The 25,069-nt window shown below is 37.1% G+C and overlaps 1 protein-coding gene across 2 annotated transcripts in view; it reads right to left on the bottom strand.

The window, feature by feature from the left end:
• Nucleotides 1–25,069, bottom strand: part of CSMD3 (CUB and Sushi multiple domains 3) — a 1,180,343-nt gene that overhangs the window by 590,822 nt on the left and 564,452 nt on the right. For both annotated transcript variants that reach the window (XM_004607658.2, XM_055125482.1), the window contains one exon: nucleotides 12,077–12,180. In XM_004607658.2, the coding sequence (XP_004607715.2) occupies nucleotides 12,077–12,180 (104 nt within the window). The remainder of the gene's footprint in view (nucleotides 1–12,076; nucleotides 12,181–25,069) is intronic.

Here is a 25,069-nt window from a genome sequence, read left to right as displayed (position 1 = left end):
TTGCTTATATGTAGATGGGAATGTAAGCTGGTATAGTAACTAGGATACATTAGGGAGGTTGTTCAATAAATTGAACACAGACAGTTGGGTGTAACAGAGGAAATAAAGCCATCATCTTAGGTTGATATAACAACAGCCAGTTTGGAAGGAACCTGTATTTGAACAATTAAGGAATGAATAAAATGTGAATATACTAACAAAGGGATTCCATTAAGTCTTAGTATGAAGGAATCCTTTCTTTTGCAAGAAAATGAGTCTGCAGAGTGCAACATTATCATGCTGAACAATTTAAATAAATTACTTTTTTTGTTACAAACCACTGAAACTGGTAATAAAATATATAAAATTATTATGGAATGGAGGGTATTGCATACATTTTAGCACTCATGAATAGACAGTTATTCCTTCTTCACTAAAGAACTTAGGCTTTATATGTCTGTTTTTATTTGCTAATTCAAAGCATAGTGTATGTGGGAGTATTTCTTTCTGGTTCTTATTAAACAAACAAATGAAATTTTTACATCAAAATTTGTTTAGAAGAAGAAGATGTTTTGACTATATAAAGTATTCATCTATATTTCATTGCATATAGTTAGGGCTTTTATAAGGCTCTATGTTTATAATATTTAATATTTGGAGGAATTCTGGAATATTTAGGTCCTCTTCTTTTCTGTGTTCAATTTTTTTTCTCTGATACCATTCTTAAAGCCTACTACAGTGCAAATATTCCTGACTAAAAATAAAGAGGCAGCAACTAAACACATGAAGTTTATTTTAGATAAGTCAATTCATGAAAAAATACACAAAAAGCAAACTAAAGCAAAGCAATAGTAAACTCCTTCTTTTACCCAGCCAAATCATCAATATTTTCAAAGCAAACCAAGGACAAACATCAGTATACTTCTAATAAATACTGTAAACTTGTCAGTGTTTTATAAGACAAAGTTATAATTATAATAAAAATTCATAAATAACCATGAACCACAAAATAACTGGTTCCCTGTATTTAAGAATTGGCTACAAAAGTAAAATTTTCAAATATTATCTTAAAATCATGAGTTACTTTAACTGTTAAGTTCCAAGAGCATATATATTTTTAATTTTCCAATTGCAATCCACATACTATGCATGGCTGCATATTGTTCTTTGTCCACATGAGAAAATTGTCATTTATTTAAATATGTTTCATGGATAGATGATCAGTGGGCCTTGTTCGAATCTCTATACAGAATCTGTGTCCCACCTCTGCAAATTCATATATTCAAACTTAATTTAAAATGTAAGTTAATTTGGAAGTAGAGCTCCGAGAGCTGGAATACTGCCTTCTAAAAAGAATCACTAGAGGAATCTCTCTTTCTGCCAGAGAATGATATAAATGCTATTCAGATATGGGAGTCTTGCACCTCCACCAACTAGAAGTGTGAGCAAAATATCTCTGTTGTGTCTAAGACATTCAGTCTAATACTTTTGTTTGGGCTATTCTAAAGGCCTGAGACAGCCATTGTTACTCACGTCACACAGAGATAGTCTTAAGACAAAATTTTGTTTGAGGCATTTTAGAAGTCCAGGAGGAATGAAAAATAATCCCTGTTGTCAAGGAATTTAAAGTGATTATAAGCATGTTTCAGTGAGTAAGTGTATATATGTCAGTGTGTACAAGTATTTATGTAAAAGGAGTAGAGAAGGGCATTCATATTTCCAAAGCAGAGAAATAGAGAGAGAAACATTATTTTCTTTGTTTTTAATATAGCTAATATAATAAAATAAAGTATATTTTTCTGCTTGGTTGATTGCCTAATTCCAATTTATACTGTAGCCATAAGTCTCTAAAGTATAACCTTATAGTTTTATTTCGTATGTTCCCATTATTTCATAAGTCCATGATGTTGATTAGTCTTTAGGCACTCAGTATTAAAAGATATAATTATAGGAGAAAATTTAAATTGTATGAAATTTTTTTCAAGCAAAAATTCTGGATTACACTCTTATGAAAATTACTCAGATTTTTAAGAGTAAATTATTAAATAATTAAAATATTTTGGCAAATAACTTATCAAAGAACATGAATAAATTAACTGAGGACAATAAAATAATAAGATTGATCATAAAATTAATGAAAATTATAGCATCATTAGCACAGCGGGTAGGGGGTTTGCCTGGCAAGCTGCCCGTGGCGTATTTGATTTGTGAGTCTGAACAATAAGTCTCACAATGGAGATGTTACCGGTGCCCACTTGAGCAAATCGATAAATAATGGGATGACAGTGCTACAGTGGTATATTGTATTTAAAAATAATAATTTTGTGGCTGGAGAGATAGCACACCAGGTAGGGTTAGATTTCCAGCATCCCATATGGTCCCTGATCACCGCCAAGGGTAATTCCTGAGTACAGAGCCAGGAGTGACCCCCTGTGCATCGACAGGTGTGACCCAAAAAGCAAAACAACAAAAATAAAATAAAATTTAAAAGAAAAAGCATAGTTTATTAAAATAATATTTGATAACATATTTATTTAAAGTTATATGCAAATGTTCATATATATATATGTGTTTAAAATGAAAAACTTCAGAGAAGAGTGTTGCTACCTAAACTAACATACCTGAGTATAATACTTTACTCTGTGGAATATCAGAAGTGTATCTTTGAGAATGAAGCTATGTCTCGAGAGCCAGAACGGAATTTTTCACATTTTTCAATACATAACATTGTGTGCATGTTGAACTTATAACTAAATAAGATGTCTATGCTCATACAATATCTGATAATACTAAAAAGGTCCATGAGTATTTTAGAAAAACAGACATTTTATTGATGTATATTCACTTGATGATTCCATGTTTGTAGGATGACATTACTTTGTCCTTTCCCTCCTTGCCACAAGTAGCTTGTCCTGGTTTTTCCCGGAGTTTAGGCTTACCCCAGGCACACCCATCAAGGTGTTCCTGAATCTCTCCCATCCCTTTGTTTAGCTATAATCACTTCTCTATGCTCTCTTCCCCAAAACAGTTAATCCGCGGCTTTCCCTTAATCTGACTCTGCTAATTTTTAAAGTCAGACCTTCCTAGGATACTGAATTTATATTATATAAGTTAATATTGCCTTTCTCCTCTTCTTGTGCCTTTTGAATAATTTACTTTAAAGCTATGTCCTTTTTGTATAGACACAAGAAGACAATGTTATGCTTTTGTAACTTGGGACTTAATTGGCCTCAAATATTATTCCCTCCCGGGCATCTGCTTTCTCCACTTAAGCCTCAGTTGCCCTCAGTTTCTAGCACCCGAAAAGCAGGGTGCCGACGAGGGACGGGAAGGATCCAGGGCAAGCGGTGAGTTATGTGCTACCCTGGCATCAAGATGGGCCTGGCCAAAGTGCCTAATTCTTAACTATTAGTTAAGAGCTTTATTATAGACAAATACTGTCATGATCCAAAAGTAATGACGAGACCTAGGACCCTGCTAGGGATAGGAAAGACTGATCTGGCCTGAGCACTGTAGTCTGAGATTGAGATGGCCCCAGGAGAGCAATTCCATAAGCTTTAATGCATCTCTTATTGTGTCCATACAAAATAATTAATATTATGAATTCTTATATGTTTGCTGGCTGAGGAGAAGAGAAACACATTCATGGGACTCCGCCCTTGGGTGGATCATCCTGCTGAAAGAGAATTAAGTCCTAGGAGAAGCATCCTCTAAGGGAGAGGAACCTCAACCTGATTGATGGTGACCACACCTATGTGTATGCCCCAACCCCCTCATGCTGTGGAGATTTAACTAGGCTGTAAGAGTGGGTTGGGGGGCCAGATCCACGAGGGCCAGACCCAGAGATCCAGAGAGAGATCCAGAGCCGGGAGAGAAGCAGGCAGAGAGAATGAAATAAACTGATCGAGCAACCAGTCTGGCCTTCTTCCTTCCATCACCTGCCCTTGACCGACAGAACACACAGCGGTTCCGGGGCACCAAATGTGGGCGGTGAGACAGAGCCACCCAGAGAGACCTCGAGTGTGCGCGCCCCTCGGCGAGCTTTAGTTTTTTACACATGATGAATGGTTACTGTTAATGAAAAAAAGGAAAAATGCAGCATGTGACAGAAACAAAGGCTGGAAATTGAAGGTTAGTCACATGACTGCCAAACTGTGCCTGTTTGATGTTGCACTTGAGTGACAGGTGGATGAATAATCAACATTGTCTGCCTTTGCTATGCAGAAAAAATAAGAAATAAAGGTGCCTTCAGTCCCTCAACTGTAATACCATCACTGTGAGTTCCCTAAGATGTTTTCCTTCCATGTCCAATATCAGGTAAATGTATTTAAACATGTGAAATAGCACACGTGAAACAATTGGTGAAAATGTTAAAGTTCCTTTACACATATTACAAATATAAAATTATTGTAAACACTAAAACATTGCAAGAGAGTCTCTTGCCCATAATCCTGGCTGTCTTCCCTAGGGCCCCTAGGAGGGGATGGGCTCCAGCTTCCCTCCCTGCCCTGAGCAGAACTCCCAGCAGCTGAAGACCACCAGAACCTAGCTACAGCCATGCTCGAGGCCCTCTCCACACGTTCGGACAAGCCTTATGCATGAAGGTACTGGCAGAGGAACCCAGGTGTGTGTAATCCCATCAATGATTAACAATCAGAGACTTCAAAGCAAGCTCCCAGAAGTGATATCTTATAACCTACTTCTCTCTGAGAGAAACTAGCAAGCTACTGAGAGTTTCCTGCCCACATGAGACAGCCTTGCAAGCTTCCCATGGTGTATTCATATGCTAAATCCAGTAACAAGCTGGATCTCATTCCCCTAACCCTGAAAGAGCAGAGCTTCCAATGCTGCATTATTGGGAAGGCCGAGTTGAGAGAGGCTTCTAAAATCTCAGGGATAGGAGGAATGGAGAGGTTACTGAGCCCACTCGAGAAATTGACGATCAACGGGATTTCGTAATTCGTGTGCTAAAACATTGCAGTATTTTGGGCTGGAGAGATATCACAGCACCCCCAAAATTCTCCCAAGTCTAGCAAGGAGTGATCCTGGAGCAGAAGTAAGAGTAAGCCCTTATTACTGCCGGGTGTTGCCCCCCAACAAACCAATCAAACAAAAACAGCATTTATTTTAAAACAATTAGTTCAAATCTGCTATGTAAATTATTAGGAGGTCGATCTCCTACTCTGATCTCTATTAACACCTGCCACTATACTACCATGGAGTTCAGAAGAATGAAAAAATGTTACTTCAAGGCTTAAAGAAAGAAAAGTTCTCTAAGTAATTCAACTGGAGAGAAAACAAATGAAGATGAGAACAAGTAAAGGGTAAAATGGATTATAGTAAACCTGTTAGGTGAAGGAAAGGGCAAAAGCAGCACATCTCTAAAGTTGGCTGTATGTTTGCAATTTAAATTTGCATTACTTGTAATGTTTTTCACTTGGTGACATGCAGCATATTCTTGAGCCTTAGGCAGCCTTGGGTAACTTCCTAATAAATGAAGGAAGTCAGAAAGATAAACAAAACCTGGATGATCTTGCTCATACGTGGTACATGAAGAAACAAAGTGAAGGAACAGATCATTTTCAAAGAACACAAGCCATCAGATTGACAACAGAACTGAGATGAACAAGCAGAGGTGTTAGGGACAGAGGATGCTGAGGGAAGGAGAGGATGGATAGGAGAGAGTTGCAGACAAGGAGGAAATTTGTCACTTTGAGGGAATAGGGGGTGACATCATATACATAAAAAAATATGTATGCTGTTGCTTGCAGCTGGGAATATATAGCCCAGCAAGTAGGGCACATGAACCTGAATGGCTTCTCAGCACTCCATAGATCCCTTGAACCTTGTCACCACTGGTTTTGACTCCACCCAACAACAAGAACAGTAAAATTAGTCAAGATAAACACCTCCCTCAATCTCTCCTTCATAAAGATTTCTTCTGTGACTTTTCTAACCCCCAATTCATTGCCAGATCTGTGTATTTAGCATGTAAATCCACCCTAATTTTCACCTTTGGTATCCAGGGCTTATTTTAGTTGACAGTGTCAACCCAGTGTGTATCTTTATGCCCTATGGGCAAGTGCTTGCAGATAGGTGTTGGTAGTTTTGAACATTTGTGCTGGAAGCAGTTGTTCAGATTTTGCTTTGTTTCTTTGCGCTTTGTGTTTGATTTCTTTCTGTTTGGTTTGGTATTGTTTTGGGGGCTACCACTGGTGGTGCCTAGGGCTTAATCCTAGCTCTAAGCTCAGTGACCACAATTAATAGGCTTGAACTTGGGTTGGTGAAGTGAAAAGGCAAGTGCCCTACCCACTGGACAATTGCACAGCTTCTGTTTCATTTTTGTTATAGGGAAGGCTAAATTCCCAGACACAAACTGGGGCTGAGACCCTATTTTCCCATGACTTCATCACCCAAGATGGAAATTAAACAAGCTCTAGGACTCTAAATATATACATGGCCTTCCAGATTGTTATGAAAGTATATTTGTCAAGGAAAAATGATGTAACACATTACATTTTATAATATGCACCCTGTTATAAACCTCTTAATATTTAGACATTTGCTATGTGATTTTCCATAAGCTGCAGTTAGACAAGTTGCAGAGATTAAGGAATGTGCTTCAGATTCACTGAAATCTGTATCAGTACCTTTGGTGGATATAAATCCTGGAAGTTCCCCTATCACAGTTTCAGTGTTCAAAGGAAACTTTGATCTGATCCCAGCTGTAAAGTCTCTATTAACTAGTCAGCCAGCTTTGGTTTGAAGAACTCTAAGAGGTGTGTACTACTTAAGTTCCTTCATAGTCATGCTCACTCAAAAAGAGAAGAGTTATATTATCAAAAAAAGTGTAATTGCATTTCTGAGGAAGTAAAGCTAATTTAAGGAATACTTATCCCCAATTTATACAGACACACATAGAAGAAAAATGGAAATCAAATTTCTGAAAGCATAAATTTATAGGATGGAAGAAATACAAGTCAAAAAGTTGGCCTCATATGCCAAGTTGGGGCAAAAAGCCATCAGAATATGAAAAGATTCAAAAGGTAACTTTGTCCTGGTTTATTCTCCAACCTAAAAATCATTAGCAGTTACAAAGTTCAACCATTTTCATTCGACTTTCTATAGACATACATTTTCTTTATCAGGCCTTACATTTCTCAAATACTTTGGGATAGCCTTCTCTTAAAAAATCAGTTGCAATCATACTTCATATTATTACTCCCTGTTTCTTGCCTCACCTGCTACTTCATCTTTTTCACTCAACAAATAACTTTAATATTCATTAATTATATCTCAACCTTTGTCTTCCAAAGATGATGATGGATGATGATGATGATGATGATGATGATGATGATGATGATGATGATGATGATGATGATGATGATGATGATGATGATGTGTGTGTGTGTGTGTGTGTGTGTGTGTGTGTGTTTTTCCTGGGTTTTGATGTCATGCAGGTGGTGCTCAAAACTGACTAACTGACTCCTGGCTGTTTGCTCCAGCATCACTCCTCTTGGGCTCGGGGACCATATGTAGTGCCAGAGTTCAAACTTGGACTGGCTTTGTGCAAGACAAGGGCCCTGCCCACTGTACTATCACACTGGCCCCTGGAGATTTTCCTTCTTCCCTTCAATCTTTCCATCTTTCCCTCCCTGCACCCGAGCCTTCCTCAGCCCACCCTACCCAGCACGGCTACAGATTATGCCCCAGCCTTTTTATCTACCTCATTGGCTCCAACTTTTGCCTGTTTTCATAGCTGAATATTCAAGATCATAACCTACATATTTTTAATTTGTGTCTTATTATGTTACCATGGATATATTTTTTCTCTAATTTTTCTACCTATAATTTTGTGGTATTAATTACCTTAGAGATCTTATAGTAAGTCAGTAGATAAAGGAGGATTTATCATAATGGTCTGTGATATTAGTTGCACAAAAGGACTCCCAAATATTTGATTCACTGCTAAAATAGTTTTGTTTTATAGTAGTTAAAGGAACATTCTCAGTCAACTCCCTAGATAGCCGACAATTTCTCATCCATGTTTTAAATATTCAAATCCTAAATTTAATCCTACATTTTAGCATAAAAATAAATATGTCCCATCATGTACAAGTTTTACAGCTTCATTTCTGATATATATATATATATGTATTATATGATCCATAAATCCTATAGAAATCACACCTCCACAAGTATAACTATTGTCTGTATTTATTACATTTCTCTTATTCCAAAGAAACTTTTAACATTTACAAGGTTGTCAGATAAAAAAGAATAGGCATATTTTATTGAAAGTAATAAAGTTAAAGAAAAATAAGACAAAGTTTGTGTTGTATAAGTTGTCATATTTACTTAAATGTAGGCCAGGCAAGCAATACAAAGTTTGTTGGAAATCCAAAGGCAAAAGAAGTGAGAGTGAGTGGCAATGGAGAACTCTTTTCTCTAAATGAGTCAGAGGGTTGTCCCAGCCAGTTTTTGCTATGTGATAATGCAGATCTAGGATTGCCAATTGGTCAAAGATATCACAGCCTCATATTTTCTATGAAATTGTCAACTATTTCAAGTGTGACATTTCTCTTACAGTATCCAAAATAATATATAGCCAATAAAATGTCCAACTCATTATAACTTCCTGCCTCCTAATTTCTAATATGAGAGTATAAAAAAATCCATACTATCAGGTATCAAGCCACAGGGAAACCTGGGAAGAACAACATATTATTTCTTGAACATAATTGATCAATGTTGTGAGTAATATATCAGGTTTAATCTCCTGATAACATTGCTATTATAGGAGACAGAGAGCATGAGGTTTAAGGTGCTTGTTTTGCATGCCACCTGGCCCTGATTCAAATACCCAGAATCACATATGGTCCCGGGAGCACTGCCAGGAGTAAGACCTGAAAATAGTGGGGTGTGCCCTTTTGCCCCAGTCCTATGCCCCTAAATGAGTTACAAATAATTTGAGCAATATAACTAAGCATAAAAAGGTTTGTAAAGTATCACTCTTTGGTCTGTTCTATCTCCAGAAAGTCAATGAGGGATGGTAGGATAATCCCAGACAGAACAGCTGTTTTCGATTAATTCTATCCATGTTGCAGGGAAGGATAAAGGTGGAAATTAGGGTGAGAAGTACTCTAGGAGACTGAGGATCTGACTCATGTTAGGGAGCACTGCTTTGCATGTGCATGGCTCTCTCTTTTATTCCAGCACCACATGGAACCATGAGAACCAACCAGTACTGCCTTCCTAACAACTTAGTAAAGAACAGGAAAGGAAGTAAGAAGTGTGGTTACTTTCTTTTCATTTTGTTTCCAATTGTCCCCACCATTAAGAAAAGTACTTTGGGGAAAATATTAGGGCCTGTAAAGTATATACTTAGGACGTTCTTGGGTTCATTATAAGATTCAGGATAAATGTGGACAATATCTTTTAATTTTTTTTAAAAAAAAGAAGAAAGGGAATGAAAAAAGAGAAAAATAGAAAACAATAGCAAAATAGATTACCTAAATATCAGTGAAGGAGTTATACATGCTAAAAATATTTTTTAATTTTTATGTCACTAGTTTTAAAATTTTTGAATGTGCATATGGATAGCCTAATCGGTTGTCCAAATGAATATTTGGGAGTATAATATCTATAGTTATTCAATAATATGAATATACTGGATTGAGTAGTTTACACTTTTTTAAGTGTTACATATAACAGTCATGCAAAAAAGATGTCTTTTTGAGAAATACCGCTGATAAAGTTTAGGTATAAAATAGTAGTTATAAAAAGAATTCTGAGAGACAAAAGCATATCCTAGGAATAAGCCAAGAACTACATAGTAAATAAGTTCTTAATATTTTCCATTTTGCAATAAATGTGTATTCTGTTAATTTATATTATGAACCATTTTTTGGTCAATTTTAATCATCTCATTGCGGATGTGGCTCAGCACTAACTCTTGTGTGAAACCATGTGTCTTGGTTTTGTAGGATGACTCACTGCCAGTAAGGTACTGGTTTTAGTGCCAGTCTCTAGGATAATGTTGGTTTGCCCTTCCTCCCTGGCTGCTGGGAGCTTAGTGTTTGTTGAATGCCCCCCAACCTGTCAAATACCTTTGTCTCCTGATCAGACTCTGACTTGTAAATAGTGTCTTTCTCTTCTCCTTAATGCCCTTTGCATGGTTAGTTATTTCAGAGCAATTGCTTTTTCTATGGTTACAGATAGACAGTTGAAAAAATAAGCCTGTGCCTTGGGAGTTTATTGACTCCAGATAATATTACCTCTTGGACATCAATTCTCTAGACTCAGTTGTCCTTACTTCCTAGATTCCCAAAAGCAGAGTTCTGATGAGGGACTGGATGGACCCAGGGCAAGCAGTGAGCTAGCTACCCTGGCATCAGAATGGGCCTAGCCAAAGCGCCCTAATGTTTAACTATATGTTAAGAGCTTGGTCATGGACAAATTCTGTCATGACCCAAAAGGATTAACTAGATTTGGACCCTGCTGGGGTTAAGAATGATTAATCTGGCCTGAGAATTGTAGTCTAAGTCTGCAGCAAGATGTACCCAGAAGAGTCAGCCTCCATGTCTAAAAGTATCTATTACTGTGTCCATACAGAATGGTAAATATTAGGAAGGAGAATTAAAGATGCTAATCAAGTTGCAGGTCTAAGGAGAGGAGAAACACACCCTAAGGACTATTTTGCCCTTGTGGGTTGCAGGTGGTCGGGAGGACTGGGAAAACATTTTGATTGCGATTCTCGTGGGGAGGTGTGGTTGGGGGTGGAATGGTGAAAGAGAAGAAAAAGAGTGTCTTCGGGGAGAGTAAGGGAGTAGATTGCAGAAGAGAGAAGGAGACACAGAGAGACAGAAGGAGGAGTAGATTGAGTAAGAGAGTTTGAGGAAAATTGAGGGTGAGAAAAAGACAAAGAGGAAAGGAGAGAAGAAGAGACTCAGAGTCAGAGGAGAAGGTTGTGAGTTAGAGAGACGGCTGAGAGGTGAGAGTAAGAGTGACGGGGAGATTGGAGAGGAGTCACAGAGAGAGTTGTAGAGCAAATTTGAGAGAAGGTTGGAGAGAGCTGGGAGAGAGAAGAGATTGAAAAAAATAGCAACTAATCAGCAACCAGCTTGGCCCTTGTCCTTTCTTCATCCATCCAAGGCAACAGCTGTCCTGGGTGGGGAAGTGTTTCAAGAGCACTGAACTCAGGCAGCAAGAGAGAACCACCCATAGAGCCCTTGAGCATATATTAATGTGTAATTCCCATGCGACAGGGGTTTTCATAGCCCAGGAGGGGGATTTTTTCACACCAGTCTCTGTATCATTTTTTATCTTTGGGTGGGGTCAACAAGTAGTGTACAGGTTCCTCAGGGCTCCTCCCAGGAATCTTTGCCCACCAAACAACTGTTTCAATAGGGCTCGAAGGAAGGATGTATTTCTACTCAGCACGGCCAGAGATTACTCTGGTCACCTCCATAGTGACTGGGACTTCAAGGGTCATTCTGATAAGGTTAAAGAGCCTCCTACACATGTACTCAGTGAAGCTCAGGCTGCTAAGGATGGAACCAGGATTGTAAATACACTTGACATGCATCTTCTAACACCTCTTTTGCCTGCAACACTTGTTTTGGATTTTGTTCCATTTCTTCCCCATCATTTTTGGTTGGAGGAGAGGTTGGGGATATCAGTGGCTGTGCTCAGAGCTTACTCTTGGTGGGGATTGGGGTGTTATATGTAGTGATGGGGATCAAGCTCAGTTGGTTATGGGAAAGACAAGCACCTTACCCACTGCCTCATCCTTATAACACTCCTTTATTATAATCATTTTTATTAGAATTAATGATGTCAAAAGTTAAGTCTAGACTTCCACATCTATTACATTTCACTTTGTAATGGATTTTAATTGTATTTAGAGCAAGTTCCTTGGCTTTACTGAAGATTGAATACAGTATAACTAACATGGAGTATGATAAATAATAACAGATATTATTCTTATGAAAGAAATAATAGGAGCTATCAAAGGGGAAAAGTATACCATTTTGTGCACCTTATTTGTGCACCAAAATCAGCCAGGCTAATTTTGAAGGAAACATTGAGAACTTACACTTGGAGAACAGTTCTAGGGTCTCCAACTTCACCCCCGTCACCAATGGTCAATGTATCATAGCCAATTTCCAGATCAAATTCTTCAAAATTTATCTGGATAACCTAGAAGTAAACAAAAATTAGTATAAACATAGATGTTCTTCTATAATATGCATAATAAAAACAGAAGGAACTGCGGAAAACATTAAATATATGTCATGCATGTACTAATGTATTTTGATATAAATGATTTTTAATCATAACTGCATATCACTTCAGACTAGATCTGAAACGAAATTATAATTAAACTTTTTAAAATTACATTATACTTTTTATAATACTTTTTCAATGAAATTGCATGACTTCTTTATAGATCTCATTTTGCAGTCATTTGAGGCATGATTAATGCAAATCTACTTTAAGAAGGCTTTATAAGAAGTACATGTAGGAGGGAATGATTTTCCATACATTTGCATATGATTGTATAAAGCAAACATAGAAAAACATAGACTGTGCTGTTTCTATTAAATAGTAAAGCTTAAAAATGTTCAAGCTAAATTTTAATTATTAGGTGGGTTCTTTGGTAACAATCACTCAAATATATCACAATGAAATGGCAAGAGCGGGGAAATTACAGAGTACTTTTTCATTCATCTTTTTTTATTTTTAAACGTTTTACATTTTTTTAAATTAAATCACTGTGAATTACAAAGTTATAAAGATATCTGTGACTGAATTTTAGACATACAATGTTACAACAGAAATGCCTTCCCAGTGTCTACTACTTTCCACTAATATCCTCAGTTTCCCTCCAGTATCCCAGCCTGCCTCCAAAACTGCCCTAGTGTTCCTTTACCTAACTAATTTCCTCTCTAACTACAGACCCACCACAGCAGGAAGTTTTCTTTCTGAAGGCTGGTTCTTTTGCTTCATTTCTGTTGCCTTCGGACATCTGATATTCCCCAAAGGAGCTTCCTTATATCCCACATTTAAGAGAGATAATTTTAACTCTGATCCTTTCATTCTGGTTAATTTCACTCAACAACTCTTCCACAGAGTTAAAATCCAAAACATATAAAGCATGTAGAGCTCTACAAGAAAAAGCATCAAACCCTCATAAAAATAGCAAGAAGGGATGAACAGAAATTCCCTCAAAGAAGAAATGCAAATGGCCAAAATACATTTGAATAAGTGCCCTGTATTCCTAATCATCAGGGAAATGCAAATCAAAACAGTAATGAAATATCATCTCACACCACAGAGATTGTCACTCACAGCAAAGAACAAGCAGCGCAGGAGAGGATGTGGGGAGGAAAGGGACCCTCATTCACTGACAGTGGGAATGTTACTGGTCTGCCACTTAAGGAACACTATATGGATGTGTCTCAACAAATGAAGATTTGGGACTGACGTGATAGTACAGAAAGTTGGACATTTGCCTTAAGCGCTGCTGAACTGCATTATATCACTGCATCCCATACGATTCAAAGAACTCACCAGGACTTGTCCCTGAGCACAGAACCAGGAGCACGCCCTGAGTAACAATGGGTGTGGCCCCAAACAAAAACAACAAAAATACCCCTAGGAAATAAGTTTCAATACAAACTAGCAATTCCATTCCTGGGAAAATACCTCAGGGTTCTGAAAGCACAATACAGAAAAGGCATATACACTCAGTGTTCATTGCAGAGCTATTTACATGAAAATATAAAAATATTTTCCAAAATATGAAAAAATTGAATTTTTTAAAATATGAAAATATATTACAATGTGAAAATACCAAAACATGAAAACAATGCAATGTCTAAGATTAGGTGATTGGATAAAGAAACCATGACACACTTACACATTGAATACTCCTTGGCATAAAGAAAGATGAAGTCAGAAATGACGAAATTGAAGAACACCGAGCTGATTTCAAAAACTCAATAGAAATTGACTTTGAGCAGCTCTGAGCCTCGGAATTACAGAAGCTGAGCAAAAGATCAAGTAGCTCCAAGACATGGAGGAAACTACTAGGAAACAGCAGAAGGTGGACAATTGTATGAGAAGAAATAAGCAACGTTCTAGAATATTAGGGGATGAGTTCAAGAGAAACAATATAAAAATTATCAGTGGACATGAAGAACAGGAAAGTAAATGTGATGAAGTGACAGTTAAAGGAATCATCAAGAAAATCCCCCAGAATTAAGAATTACAGGCACTGGGATCCTAGAGACCAGAAGAATCCTAATGAAACTAGACCCAGTTAGGAAATCTCCAACACACAATGCACTCAAGGTGACAAAATCCCAAAATAGAGATAGAATATTTAATTCAGCAAGATCCCAAAATAACTTATATATGAAAAAAGCCCATTACATGTACACCAGATCTATTAAAAGATAGTCTACGAGACAGGAGAATATGGAAGATAATAGCACACAATCAAAAAGCAATGTTCTAAAGAGGGAATGCAGAGATCACCAGAAGAGAATTTGGAGGGAAGGAAAAAATAGAGTGAAGGGAAGGGTAGAAGAGATAGATGGGAAGCAATGTGAGCAGAGGTAAGGGAATTCAGGAACATTGGTGGTGCCAAGAATTATTGAACTGGGGCTGGAGCGATAGTACAGCGGGTAGGGCATTTGCCTTGCACATTGCTGACCTGAGTTCAATTCCCAGAATCCCGTATGGTCCACCGAGAAACACCAGGAGTAATTCCTGAGTGCAAAGCCAGGAGTAATTCTTGTGCATTGCCAGGTGTGACCAAAAAAGCAAAATAATAATAATAATAATAATAAAGAATTATTGAACTAAATTTCCAAACCACAGAGTCAACAGCACTGAAATTGTGAGACCCTAACTTTAATAATCCAATTTAGAAGGTGCCTTCAAGTTGGCAGGCTGGGGCTTGACTGGGAGTGCAGGAGGGTGAACTTGGGAACACTGATAGAGGGAAGCTGACACTGGAGTAATTGGTGATGTAACACTGGATGTCAAAACCCAATACTGAAGAACTTTGTAATGCCAAGGCTTTAAGGAAATAAATTTTTGGGGAAAAACTACCTCAATGAAATAAACACCTCACCTAGAATACTCTATCCAGCTACATTATCATTCAGATTTGAAGAAACAATACAAAGCTTCATGGAAAGGCCACAATTTAGTGAATTCATAGAGCCAGGAGTAGCCCCTGAGCATCGCTGGGTGTGACCCAAAAAGAAAAAAAGAAAAAAAAAGATTAAAAGAGCTTTTTTAAAGGACAGGAGATATGTTGCCTCAAGTGGCATTGACTATGACACTCAATAACGGGCATATGTTTGTCTCCTACTTGATTAAGAAAGGTGAAAAACATATTGAAACTAATCACAAATTGACTTTCATTGATTTATTTTCTAAAAATTCTGTCATTGTTTAATTCTTATTGAATCAAATAATATAAAATAAATGTGTTATATGTCTGCCAAGGGGAGAGTTTAGGGGTGGGATTGGTATTCCATGCCTGAAAAATCTCCATTATTAATAACTTAGAAAATCATCATGTCTTAACAAACCTTACTAAATAGGTGGAAGTATTTTAAGAAAATAAATACTCTAATTAATAAAATCAGCAAAGATATCCATTATGACCATAATTTGATGTTGAATTTTAAGTCAGCCACAGAAATTACAAAAGGGGAAAAATTATCTAAATTGAAAACTAGAAGCAAAACTACAATTATTTGCATGTGATATGATAGGATTCAGGTAAACATTCAAAGAATACTAAAATATGTATTAGAAAACATAAATGAATGAAAAAATTAACAGGCTTCAAAATCAAAATAGATTTTTGCTACCAATGTATTTAAAATCTATTGAATTCGTATGTGTATATAAATATAGTTTATATATGTTTATATGGGCTGGAGTGATAGCACAGCAGTAGGGCGTTTGCCTTTCACAAGGTCGACCCATGTTCGATTCCTTCGCCCCTCTTGGAGAGCCTGGCAAGCTACCGAGAGTATCGTGCCAAACAGCAGAGCCTGGAAGCTATCCGAGGCATATTCGATATGCCAAAAACAGTAACAAGTCTCACAATGGAGATGTGACTGATTCCCGCTCGAACAAATCGATAAGCAACGGGATGACAGTGATAAACTATATATACATACATATATACAACTAGAATATAAAGGTAATTTAAAAAAATTAAAAACTTGTAACCTAAAAACTATAAGTTATTCTTAAAATAAATAGACAAAAAATGTGTCAAAAATTCCATGTTTATGATTAGAAGAATTAACACTGTGAAAGTGATCGTTCTACTTAAAGCATTGCAGAGATTCAAAGCAGCCCCTTTGGAAATTCTAGTAACACTCTTCAAGGATATAGAACAGACATTTTCAGTATTTACATGGAACCACAAAGAATCCCAAATGCCCACAGCAGTCTGGAGAAAATGAACAGAGAGAGCATATATTTGCCATCTTTGGAAAATACCATAAAGCTATGTTAGAAAATTGGGTGCTATTGGAATAGATGTAAACTGACACACTAATGGAAGAGAACTGAAAGTTAAAAAAAAAGATATACAAATGGTAATTTTGTGACAAGTAAGCCAAGAGCATAAAATGGGGAAAGGAAAATCTCATAAACTTCGCCTTTTAAGAAGACACTGAATTTACCCAGCGATATAGTATTCTCTTTATATCCTAATGTTTTCAGAACTGATGACCTCATACTATATCCCATCAAACTATTCTAATCAGTATGTGCTATGTTTAACATTTCCATTAATTAGTCAATGATAATGATAAGATTAACTTTGGGCTGGAGCAATAGCACAACGGGTAGAGTGTTTGCCTTGCACACAGCGGACCCGGGCTCAATTCCTCCATCCCTCTCAGAGAGCCCAGCAAGCTACCGAGAGAATCTTGTCTGCACAGCAGAGCCTGGCAAGCTAACTGTGGCATATTCGATATTCCAAAAACAGTAACAACAAGTCTCACAATGGAGATGTTACTGGTGCCTGCTCTAACAAATCAATGAGTAACGGGATGACGGTGATACAGTGAAGATCAACTTTATTATATGATTGAACTCTTGTCAGTGAAAGGTGAGAAGTCATCCAAGGGACTTTGGTGAAGGGATTGTTTCCTGCTTGAATAAAATACAAATATATATTCAAAGGAACAAGAAGATGAAATGTGGTAAGAAAAGCCTGAACAGAAAAATTTGTTGACCACATGAAAAAAATATATATAAACATAGGTGATTATTTTTAACACCATACACAAAAGTTATATCACAATGGGTTAAAGACTCCAATGTCAAAATTTAATTGATAAATTATAGTGAGAAAAATCTCCATGATATTTAAAAGAGAGGCATCTTAAAGGTTTCAACACCAACGAGTGGAAACAAAGATAAACCAATGAGACTATATTAAAGCTTTCACACTCAAAGGAAATGATGACCAGAAACAAAGGCATTCTATAGACTGGAAGAAAATATTTACCCACTGTTCAATTGATGAAGGGTTAATATCCAAGATATATAAAACATTGGCAGAAGTTTACAAGAAAAAAATTGCAACCACATCCAAAAAATGGGAATGAAAGATAAACAGAAACTTTCTCGAGGATGATATACAAATGGTAAAAAGGCACATGATAAAGGGCTCTGTATTATTAATCATCAGGGAAATGCAAATAAAACCAAGACATCACTTCACACCAGTGAGACTGCACACATCAAAAGGAACACAGCCTGAGCAATAGTATTTCACATAGATGCTTTATTTTTACACCCAGGACCCCTTATGGCCCCCACCTCCACCCCCGCCCCACTGCCTCTATCCAGGCATAACCGAGTGATTCCTAAATTTAGAGTCCAAAGAATCAAGCAATGTGTGGCTCAAAACAAAAAATAAACAAAAAAATTAGCCAGTATTGGGCTGGAAGTGGGGAAAAGCGAGCCCATTTCACTGCTGGTGGGAATGTCAATGGGTGCAGCCTTTATGGAAGACAATCTGGACATTTCTCAAAAAATTAAGCAATGAGACACCAATTCCATTCCTTGGAGTATACTCCAAGGATCCTGAAACATAATGCAGAAAAGATATCTTCTGCACTCACTGAAGCACAATTAACAACTGCCAAAATCTGGAAACAATCCAAGAACCCAAGAACAGACAACTGGATATAGAAGCTCTGGTACATTGACACAATGGAACAAAGAGAGGGGAAGTTGAAGTCATACTATTTGTTGCTAGTGAGCAGATCTGAAGAACATGATGCTGAGTAAAGTGCAGCAGAGATGGGGAGGGAGACATAAAGGCACACAGTCTCTCTCCAGATAGGGTGTTTTCCTTGCACACGGCCAACCCGTGTTCAATTCCTCCATCCCTCTTGGAGTGCCCGGCAAGCTACCAAGAGTATCCCGCCCTCATGACAGAGTCCTGCAAGCTACCCATGGCATATTCGATATGCCAAAAACAGTAATAACAAGTCTCACAATGGAGACCTAACTGGTCCCAGCTCAAGCAAATAGATCAACAAAGGGACAACAGTGTGACAGTGCTAGAGTGCTACAGTCTCTCTCCTAGGTGGGATTTGCAGGTTCTGATGTACCACAATAGCAGAATTAAGGAAAGCCCAAAGACAGCCTAAACAAAGAACATATTAACTGGTCTTCAGTAAACAGCTTGTCATTTGCAAGTTGGGGGCCAGGGGATGGATCGTGGCTTTAGAACGGGCAAGGAAACAGTAAAAAAGTGATATGCATGAGATCCTATCAGTAACAGTATCATAAAACACAAACCCTAAAGTCCAAAGTGTGTGTGTGGGGGGAAGTGCTTACAAAAGAGCGGGTGAGGGGTCGGGAGCTGGGGATTTGGGACTTTAGTGGAGGGAAGAGGGGAAATAGGCGCTGTTGAAGTCATCATTGTTGGAACGCTGTATACCTGAAATGGAATTATTAATACATTTGCAGTTCAGGGTGATTCAATAAAAATTTATATCAAAAAATAAAATCCAGCAAAAATTTGGGTATAGATGTTTGCTCCTGGATATTGGGCAAAATCAAGTTTTCTTTACTGCAAATACAAATGATTATAATTACTTTTTTATATACATATAAAAACATTGTTTCAAAAGTCCACAATAAAATGCTATGCCTCAAATAACTAGTTTTTAAAACATGTTTATTGTTTTAAATCTAATTTATATAGAAAGGATTGTGTTAATGAAATACTTCATAATAATCCAAACTCAATAGATCTCATAGTACATACTGTATTATTTTTGTGCCAAATATAAAAGAAAACTAGTTTTAAATAATCAATTATTAATTATCATAACTCACCAATTTTATAAAAATATGTAAAAGGACATTAATATGAAATTGGTAAATCCAATGAAAGTCTAAATTACATAAGCAAATGCTAATTGAAAGTGATTTTATTTTAGAGGAAGTAATGTAGATCTCATAGTCTAGAATTGTTTTTCAGTGCACTTCTATATGTGAATATTTTATAGCAGGATATAGACTCAAGACTCTCATTCAATACTGAGAAGTATTAGCCTAGAGCATTCACTAACTCACCCACTTCCCTGCAAGCCTAATGGTTGATCATCTCAATTTTTACAAAGGCTCAAAGTTTAGAGCTAGAAGGAGGGGAGTCTGGAGATGAGAAGATATTGATGGAATGATAAAAGCTTTCAGCTTTATTTTTCTGTGCTGTTTTTTTTTTTTATCTGTGCACTGGTTTCCCCTTTAGGGGATTGCTCGTATGTAACAATGACAGATTGAATATGGCACTACAAATGTTTCACTGAAGGGAATAAGCTATATAAAATGAAAAAAAATCAAATATTAAATCTAAAACACCAAAGTCCAAAATGCTGTTCCTTATTTGTCATTTATTTATTCTTAGTTACTGGAGGATATAATTCAAGTTTCATAACACCTATAAATGACCAACTTGCATTTACAATTTCAGAGAATTTGCTTGCAGGTAATGTTATTCATTTTAGGAGACTATGTATTACAAATCTGTATGTGTAACACTGTACATAAAAACTGGAAATAATTATTCACAAATAACATCGGAGTTATTCTTTCAGAAGGAAATCTTTCAGTTTTTCTCCATTATTAACAATGGGTTCCATCTGATCCAAGTTATTTATCTATCTCTTCACTTATCCATCTCTTATTCAGAAAATGTTGAACATTCCTAAAAGGAGACTGTCATAAAGCTCTTATAAAACAGTCATTAAAGAGAGAGAGAAAGAGAGGGTGAGAGAGAGAGAAGGAAAGAAAAAAAGTGCCTACAGCTGGAGCGATAGCACAGAGGGCAGGGCGTTTGCCTTGCACATGGCCAACCCGGGTTCAACTCCCAGCATCCCATATGGTCCCCCGAGTACCGCCAGGAGTGATTCCTGAGCGCATGAGACAAGAGTAACCCCGAAAACCAAAAAATAATAAAAGAAGGAAAGTGCTTGCCATGGAATCATGAGTCATAGAGGCAGGCTGGCAGGGGGGTGGCAGGAGGAAAATTGGGGTCATTGGTGATAAGAAAAAGACATTGGTGGAGAGATGGGTGCTGGATCATTGTATAACTGAAACCTCATTATGAACAGCTTTGTAACTACGAATCTCAGGGAAACTCAATTAAAAAGATAAAAATTTAATAAAAATAAAAAGAAAGCAGTCATTAAGCACACTCTGATACCCAGTATGTGTACTATTACATGCAGTGCCAAGTGATCAAACACAAAGTTCGAATATGCAAGAGATGTGCTCTATGACTGGGCTTATCCATGGCCCTGCTACTGTAAACTTTTATTTAGACAAGCATAAAATAGATTATAATTTTCATTCTAATATTATATTTATTGCTTTTATAACGTAAAACCAGAACATTACATGACATTAATGTCTCAGTTCACATTCTTTGGTTTCACGTTGTAATGTAATGCGTATAAAGGCACAGTCCCCAACTATTGAAACTTTATCATTATTAGATATGAAAGATGACATTGATTCCAAAATCACAGTCCAGAATAAACAATTTCAAAATTTTAGGAAGATCTTGTGGTTGCCATTTGGGGATCCACGTGGTCCCAGGTCAGCCATGTACCTCACCCCTATACTATCTATCAAGCCACTAAACAATTTAGGTAAGGGGCAAGGAAGAGCACAATGGGAATATTTGTTACTGAATCTACATATTGTCACAAGTTATCCACAATAAAGTTTTCCTGGTTCATAAATGAATACTACTTAGCAGTAGTGTATGAGATAACTTCAGGGAGTATTTTACCATTTTTCATATTTTGTGAATTAAAATTCAACTGATACATTTCTATTTTAGTTATGTTAAGACTGATTCAAATATTACAAATCACCCTAAAACTTCAATTACTTTTATAAATATCTATTTAGAGGCTACTCCTTATCTGGCTCAGTTTAAGTGCTGGATGTACAAATAGAACTTTCTCTTTGTTTGGGACATGTACAATAATAAGTTGAAAAGTAGCACATGTTGTGGGATGAAAAATTAAAACAAATTTGTCACTCATAATTAAAAGGATAGTAAGATACATTTCATTTGCACTGATGCTATTCTTACAAATACATGAATGCAATTCAAAAGAAGAGTCACTTATAGTATTCACTACTGTAAAACAGAAAACTTTTAAATACTCATGATACAGAAATACTCATGCTAGAAAAAAATCAATCAAGGGGACACATTCCATTCTGGAATAATCTGCATATCAAATAGGAGAATGCAATTCTTTTTTTTTTCTTTTTGGGTCACACTGGGCATTGCACAGGGCTTACTCCTGGCTCATGCACTCAGGAATTACTCCTGGTGGTGCTCAAGGGATCATATGGGATGCTGGGAATCAAACCCGGGTTGGCCATGTGCAAGGCAAATGCCCTACCTGCTGTGCTATCACTCCAATTCTTTCTTTTACTCCACTGGGTTCTCCCTTCCTCTCTTCTCCTCCCCTCCCCTCTCTTCTCCTATCCTCTTCTCTTCTCTTTTTCTTTCTCCTTCTCTCTCTCTCCTCTCTCTGTTCCTTCTCTCATATTTATAACACAAACAAGTTTATTCACACACAAAAAAACTGTAAATCAAGGGGATAGAGAGTGAGGGAAATGAACAATGGTGAACAGAAAGAACAAGACATCTGTGAAAATGCTGAATAAATTGAGAAAACAACTGTTCAAGGGTTTCTTGTGCATTATTAACTAGGTCTCAGAGAGCCTATGTCACATGTGTCCCATTCAATTCTACAGTCCTTATTACTTCTACTCCCCTCATCTGTACTGTGCCAAAAGAACCTCAGGTCTCTTTGTAGTTTCAGGAAAACCAGGTTTTTAATAGGTCTTTCTGAGCACTTTTGTTTGGCATCAGACAGCTCTTATTTGATTTTCAAGTAACATACTATCCTTCAATATTAGCTTAAATATCTCACTTGCACAAAGGATCTTTACCGACACTTCCAAGCCAGATCCCTCTTTATTCTACTTGAAAATATTTCTCAGGCTGTTACTGTTAAATTCTTTTTTTACCAAGTTGTTCTCTGTTTAAATAAGTAATTGTAATTTTCAAGTTCATTTGAAGGTTTTCTACAAAACAACTTTAATCTGTTGCAGATTTATTTTTCTATCCAGTTAAAAAGTAAGATTTTCCTAGAATTCTTTAACTGCCTGGCATTTTTGATGTTGGTATTTCTTCAGTCAAAACAAAATATTTGTAGTCTTATAATTGCTCTTGGATGCGGATACCATCAAATACAGATGTTTTAAGGAGAAGAGTAGATAAACTCTAATAGAACTAATGTAGGTGAGGCATGGAGGGATAGCACAGAGGCTAAGGTGTATTCCCTGCATGCAGCAAATGCTGGTTTGTTAACTGGCATGGCATAGAGAAGTTTTGAGCATGGTTCCCAAATAATCAGAAAAAACAAAATCTACAGCCATTATATTTTTTCTACAATTTTCTCCTTTGCTTTTATGCTTTTTTCCCGGCATTATTTAATTGTGAGTGATTATGCTCTAGCTTCAGGACTTGGCCAAATTTAAGACATATATGCGTGTGTTTGTAGGTATATTTGCATACACACACTTTTGTCTATGTGTAGGATTTTTGTAGGGATTTCCTAGATTTTCCTTTTATAGCTCTATTATGTTCATAATGTTAAGACCATTAGGCAGAATTGAACACAATATTCCATATGAATCAGATGTGACTACTATTTTTTTGTTTTTTGGGGGATCACATCCGGCAATGCTCAGGGGTTACTCAGCAGCTCTGCACTCAGGAATTACTCCTGGCATTGCTCAGGAGACTGTATGTCTGGGATGCCAAGGATTGAACCTGAGTCGGCTGCGAGGAAGGCGAACGCCCTACCTACTGAACTATCACTTCAGCTGAAGACATGACTACTTTTATGGTGACAATCAAACCATTTATCCCAGTGACTTTCCATGTGGTTGGCAAGTTCAGAAACTAAAATAGCTCTAATTCTAAGCTAGATTTGTGGAAACAACATCGCGCTCCTCTCTTCACTCTGGGGTTTCAGCTGTTGCTGGCAGGATTCTGAGCAACTAGATTGGGAAATGTATGCCTTTGAGATGAGTGAGCAGTTGCTCCACTAAAATGAAGGTCGTCATTAAAACAGCTTTTTCCTGTGCAGTAAACTATCTTAGAAACAGAAAGCGAAAGCTCCCCCGTCTCTCCAGAGCCACTCTTACTTCAGGCACTTTTGTCAGAATCTTTTTTCTAACTTCTTTAGAAGCATCTGTTGATGACTTGTGATGACTAATATCAGCAGGGAGTCTCCATAAGTATGTTTTAGATTCGGAACTGAGTGAGAACATGTGGAATCTTCACAGTAGGAGGCTAAAATCGGTGCTTGTAGATGCGTTATGCTTCAACACGTGTAAGTGATGGCTGTAATGGTGGTGGCACTGGTGATGGTGATGTTGGTGTGAACTAAAAGAACAGTAATAGGAACAGCAAAAGTAGCAGAAGATAATAGTAATACAACTAGTAGTCATAGTAATTATAGTATTATATAGCTAGTATGTTTTGAGACTAAACAATTTTCTATTTTTCTAAGTTATTACATGTAGTATTATTATTACAAAGATATTTGTGACTCAGATTCAGGTGTACAACGTCTCAACACCCATACCTTCACTACTGTCCACTAACCTCCACCAAGGTCCCCATTTTCCCTCCCATCCCCATGCCTGTTTCTGTGGCTGGAATATTTTCTCTCCATCACTGTCCTAATGTTTCCTTCCCTAATGTATCCCCCTCACCCACATTTCAGTGGCAAGCTTCATACTGTTCTCCTTCTACCAGTTCTCCTTCTCTTCCTTCCTATTGCCTTCAGGCATCTGATATTCTCCTAGGAAGGCACTTCATATCCCACATATGAGAGAGATCATTTTTTCTACCATTGAGAAAATATAAGCCCAAATAAATTTTGCGTGGTTATCTGTGATTCATTGTAAAAGCATGCAATATATATTCAATTGATATCAATATTTTGCATGTGTATATATATGCATACACATATATGTCTATAGATAGATATGTATATACATACATATACACACACAGCACCTAGAAACTTCCCTTCTGTAAACCACAGGCAAATATTTGCTCACCAACCCAAGTAATGAATAGGAAAGCTTAAACAACTAACTCTGGACACTGATAGCCTCCACAAATTCTCTTTGCTAGAGATAGAACCAAAGGTAAGCATGGTCTAGAATTTTGGCATAATTAAATATTTTAAAATCCATCTTTTAATTTTATCCTTTGATAAAAAGAATAATTTAGTAGTAAAGAGAAATAGTATACCCAGTTGATAGAGTGGATAAATGTAGATTGGACTTTTGTAGAAAAAGAGAAGGACTGGGACCCAAATAAAGTCTTCAAAGTGTTATTGCCCTGCTGGGTGGTGCTCAGTGCTTAATCCCACTTCTGTGGTCAGGAATATCTCCTGGACTCTGGTGCTGG

Source organism: Sorex araneus, chromosome 2 (assembly GCF_027595985.1).
Source record: "Sorex araneus isolate mSorAra2 chromosome 2, mSorAra2.pri, whole genome shotgun sequence".
NCBI lineage: Eukaryota > Metazoa > Chordata > Mammalia > Eulipotyphla > Soricidae > Sorex > Sorex araneus.
The sequence above is the reverse complement of the archived record's forward strand: the minus strand, read 5'-3'. Positions and strand labels throughout refer to the sequence as shown.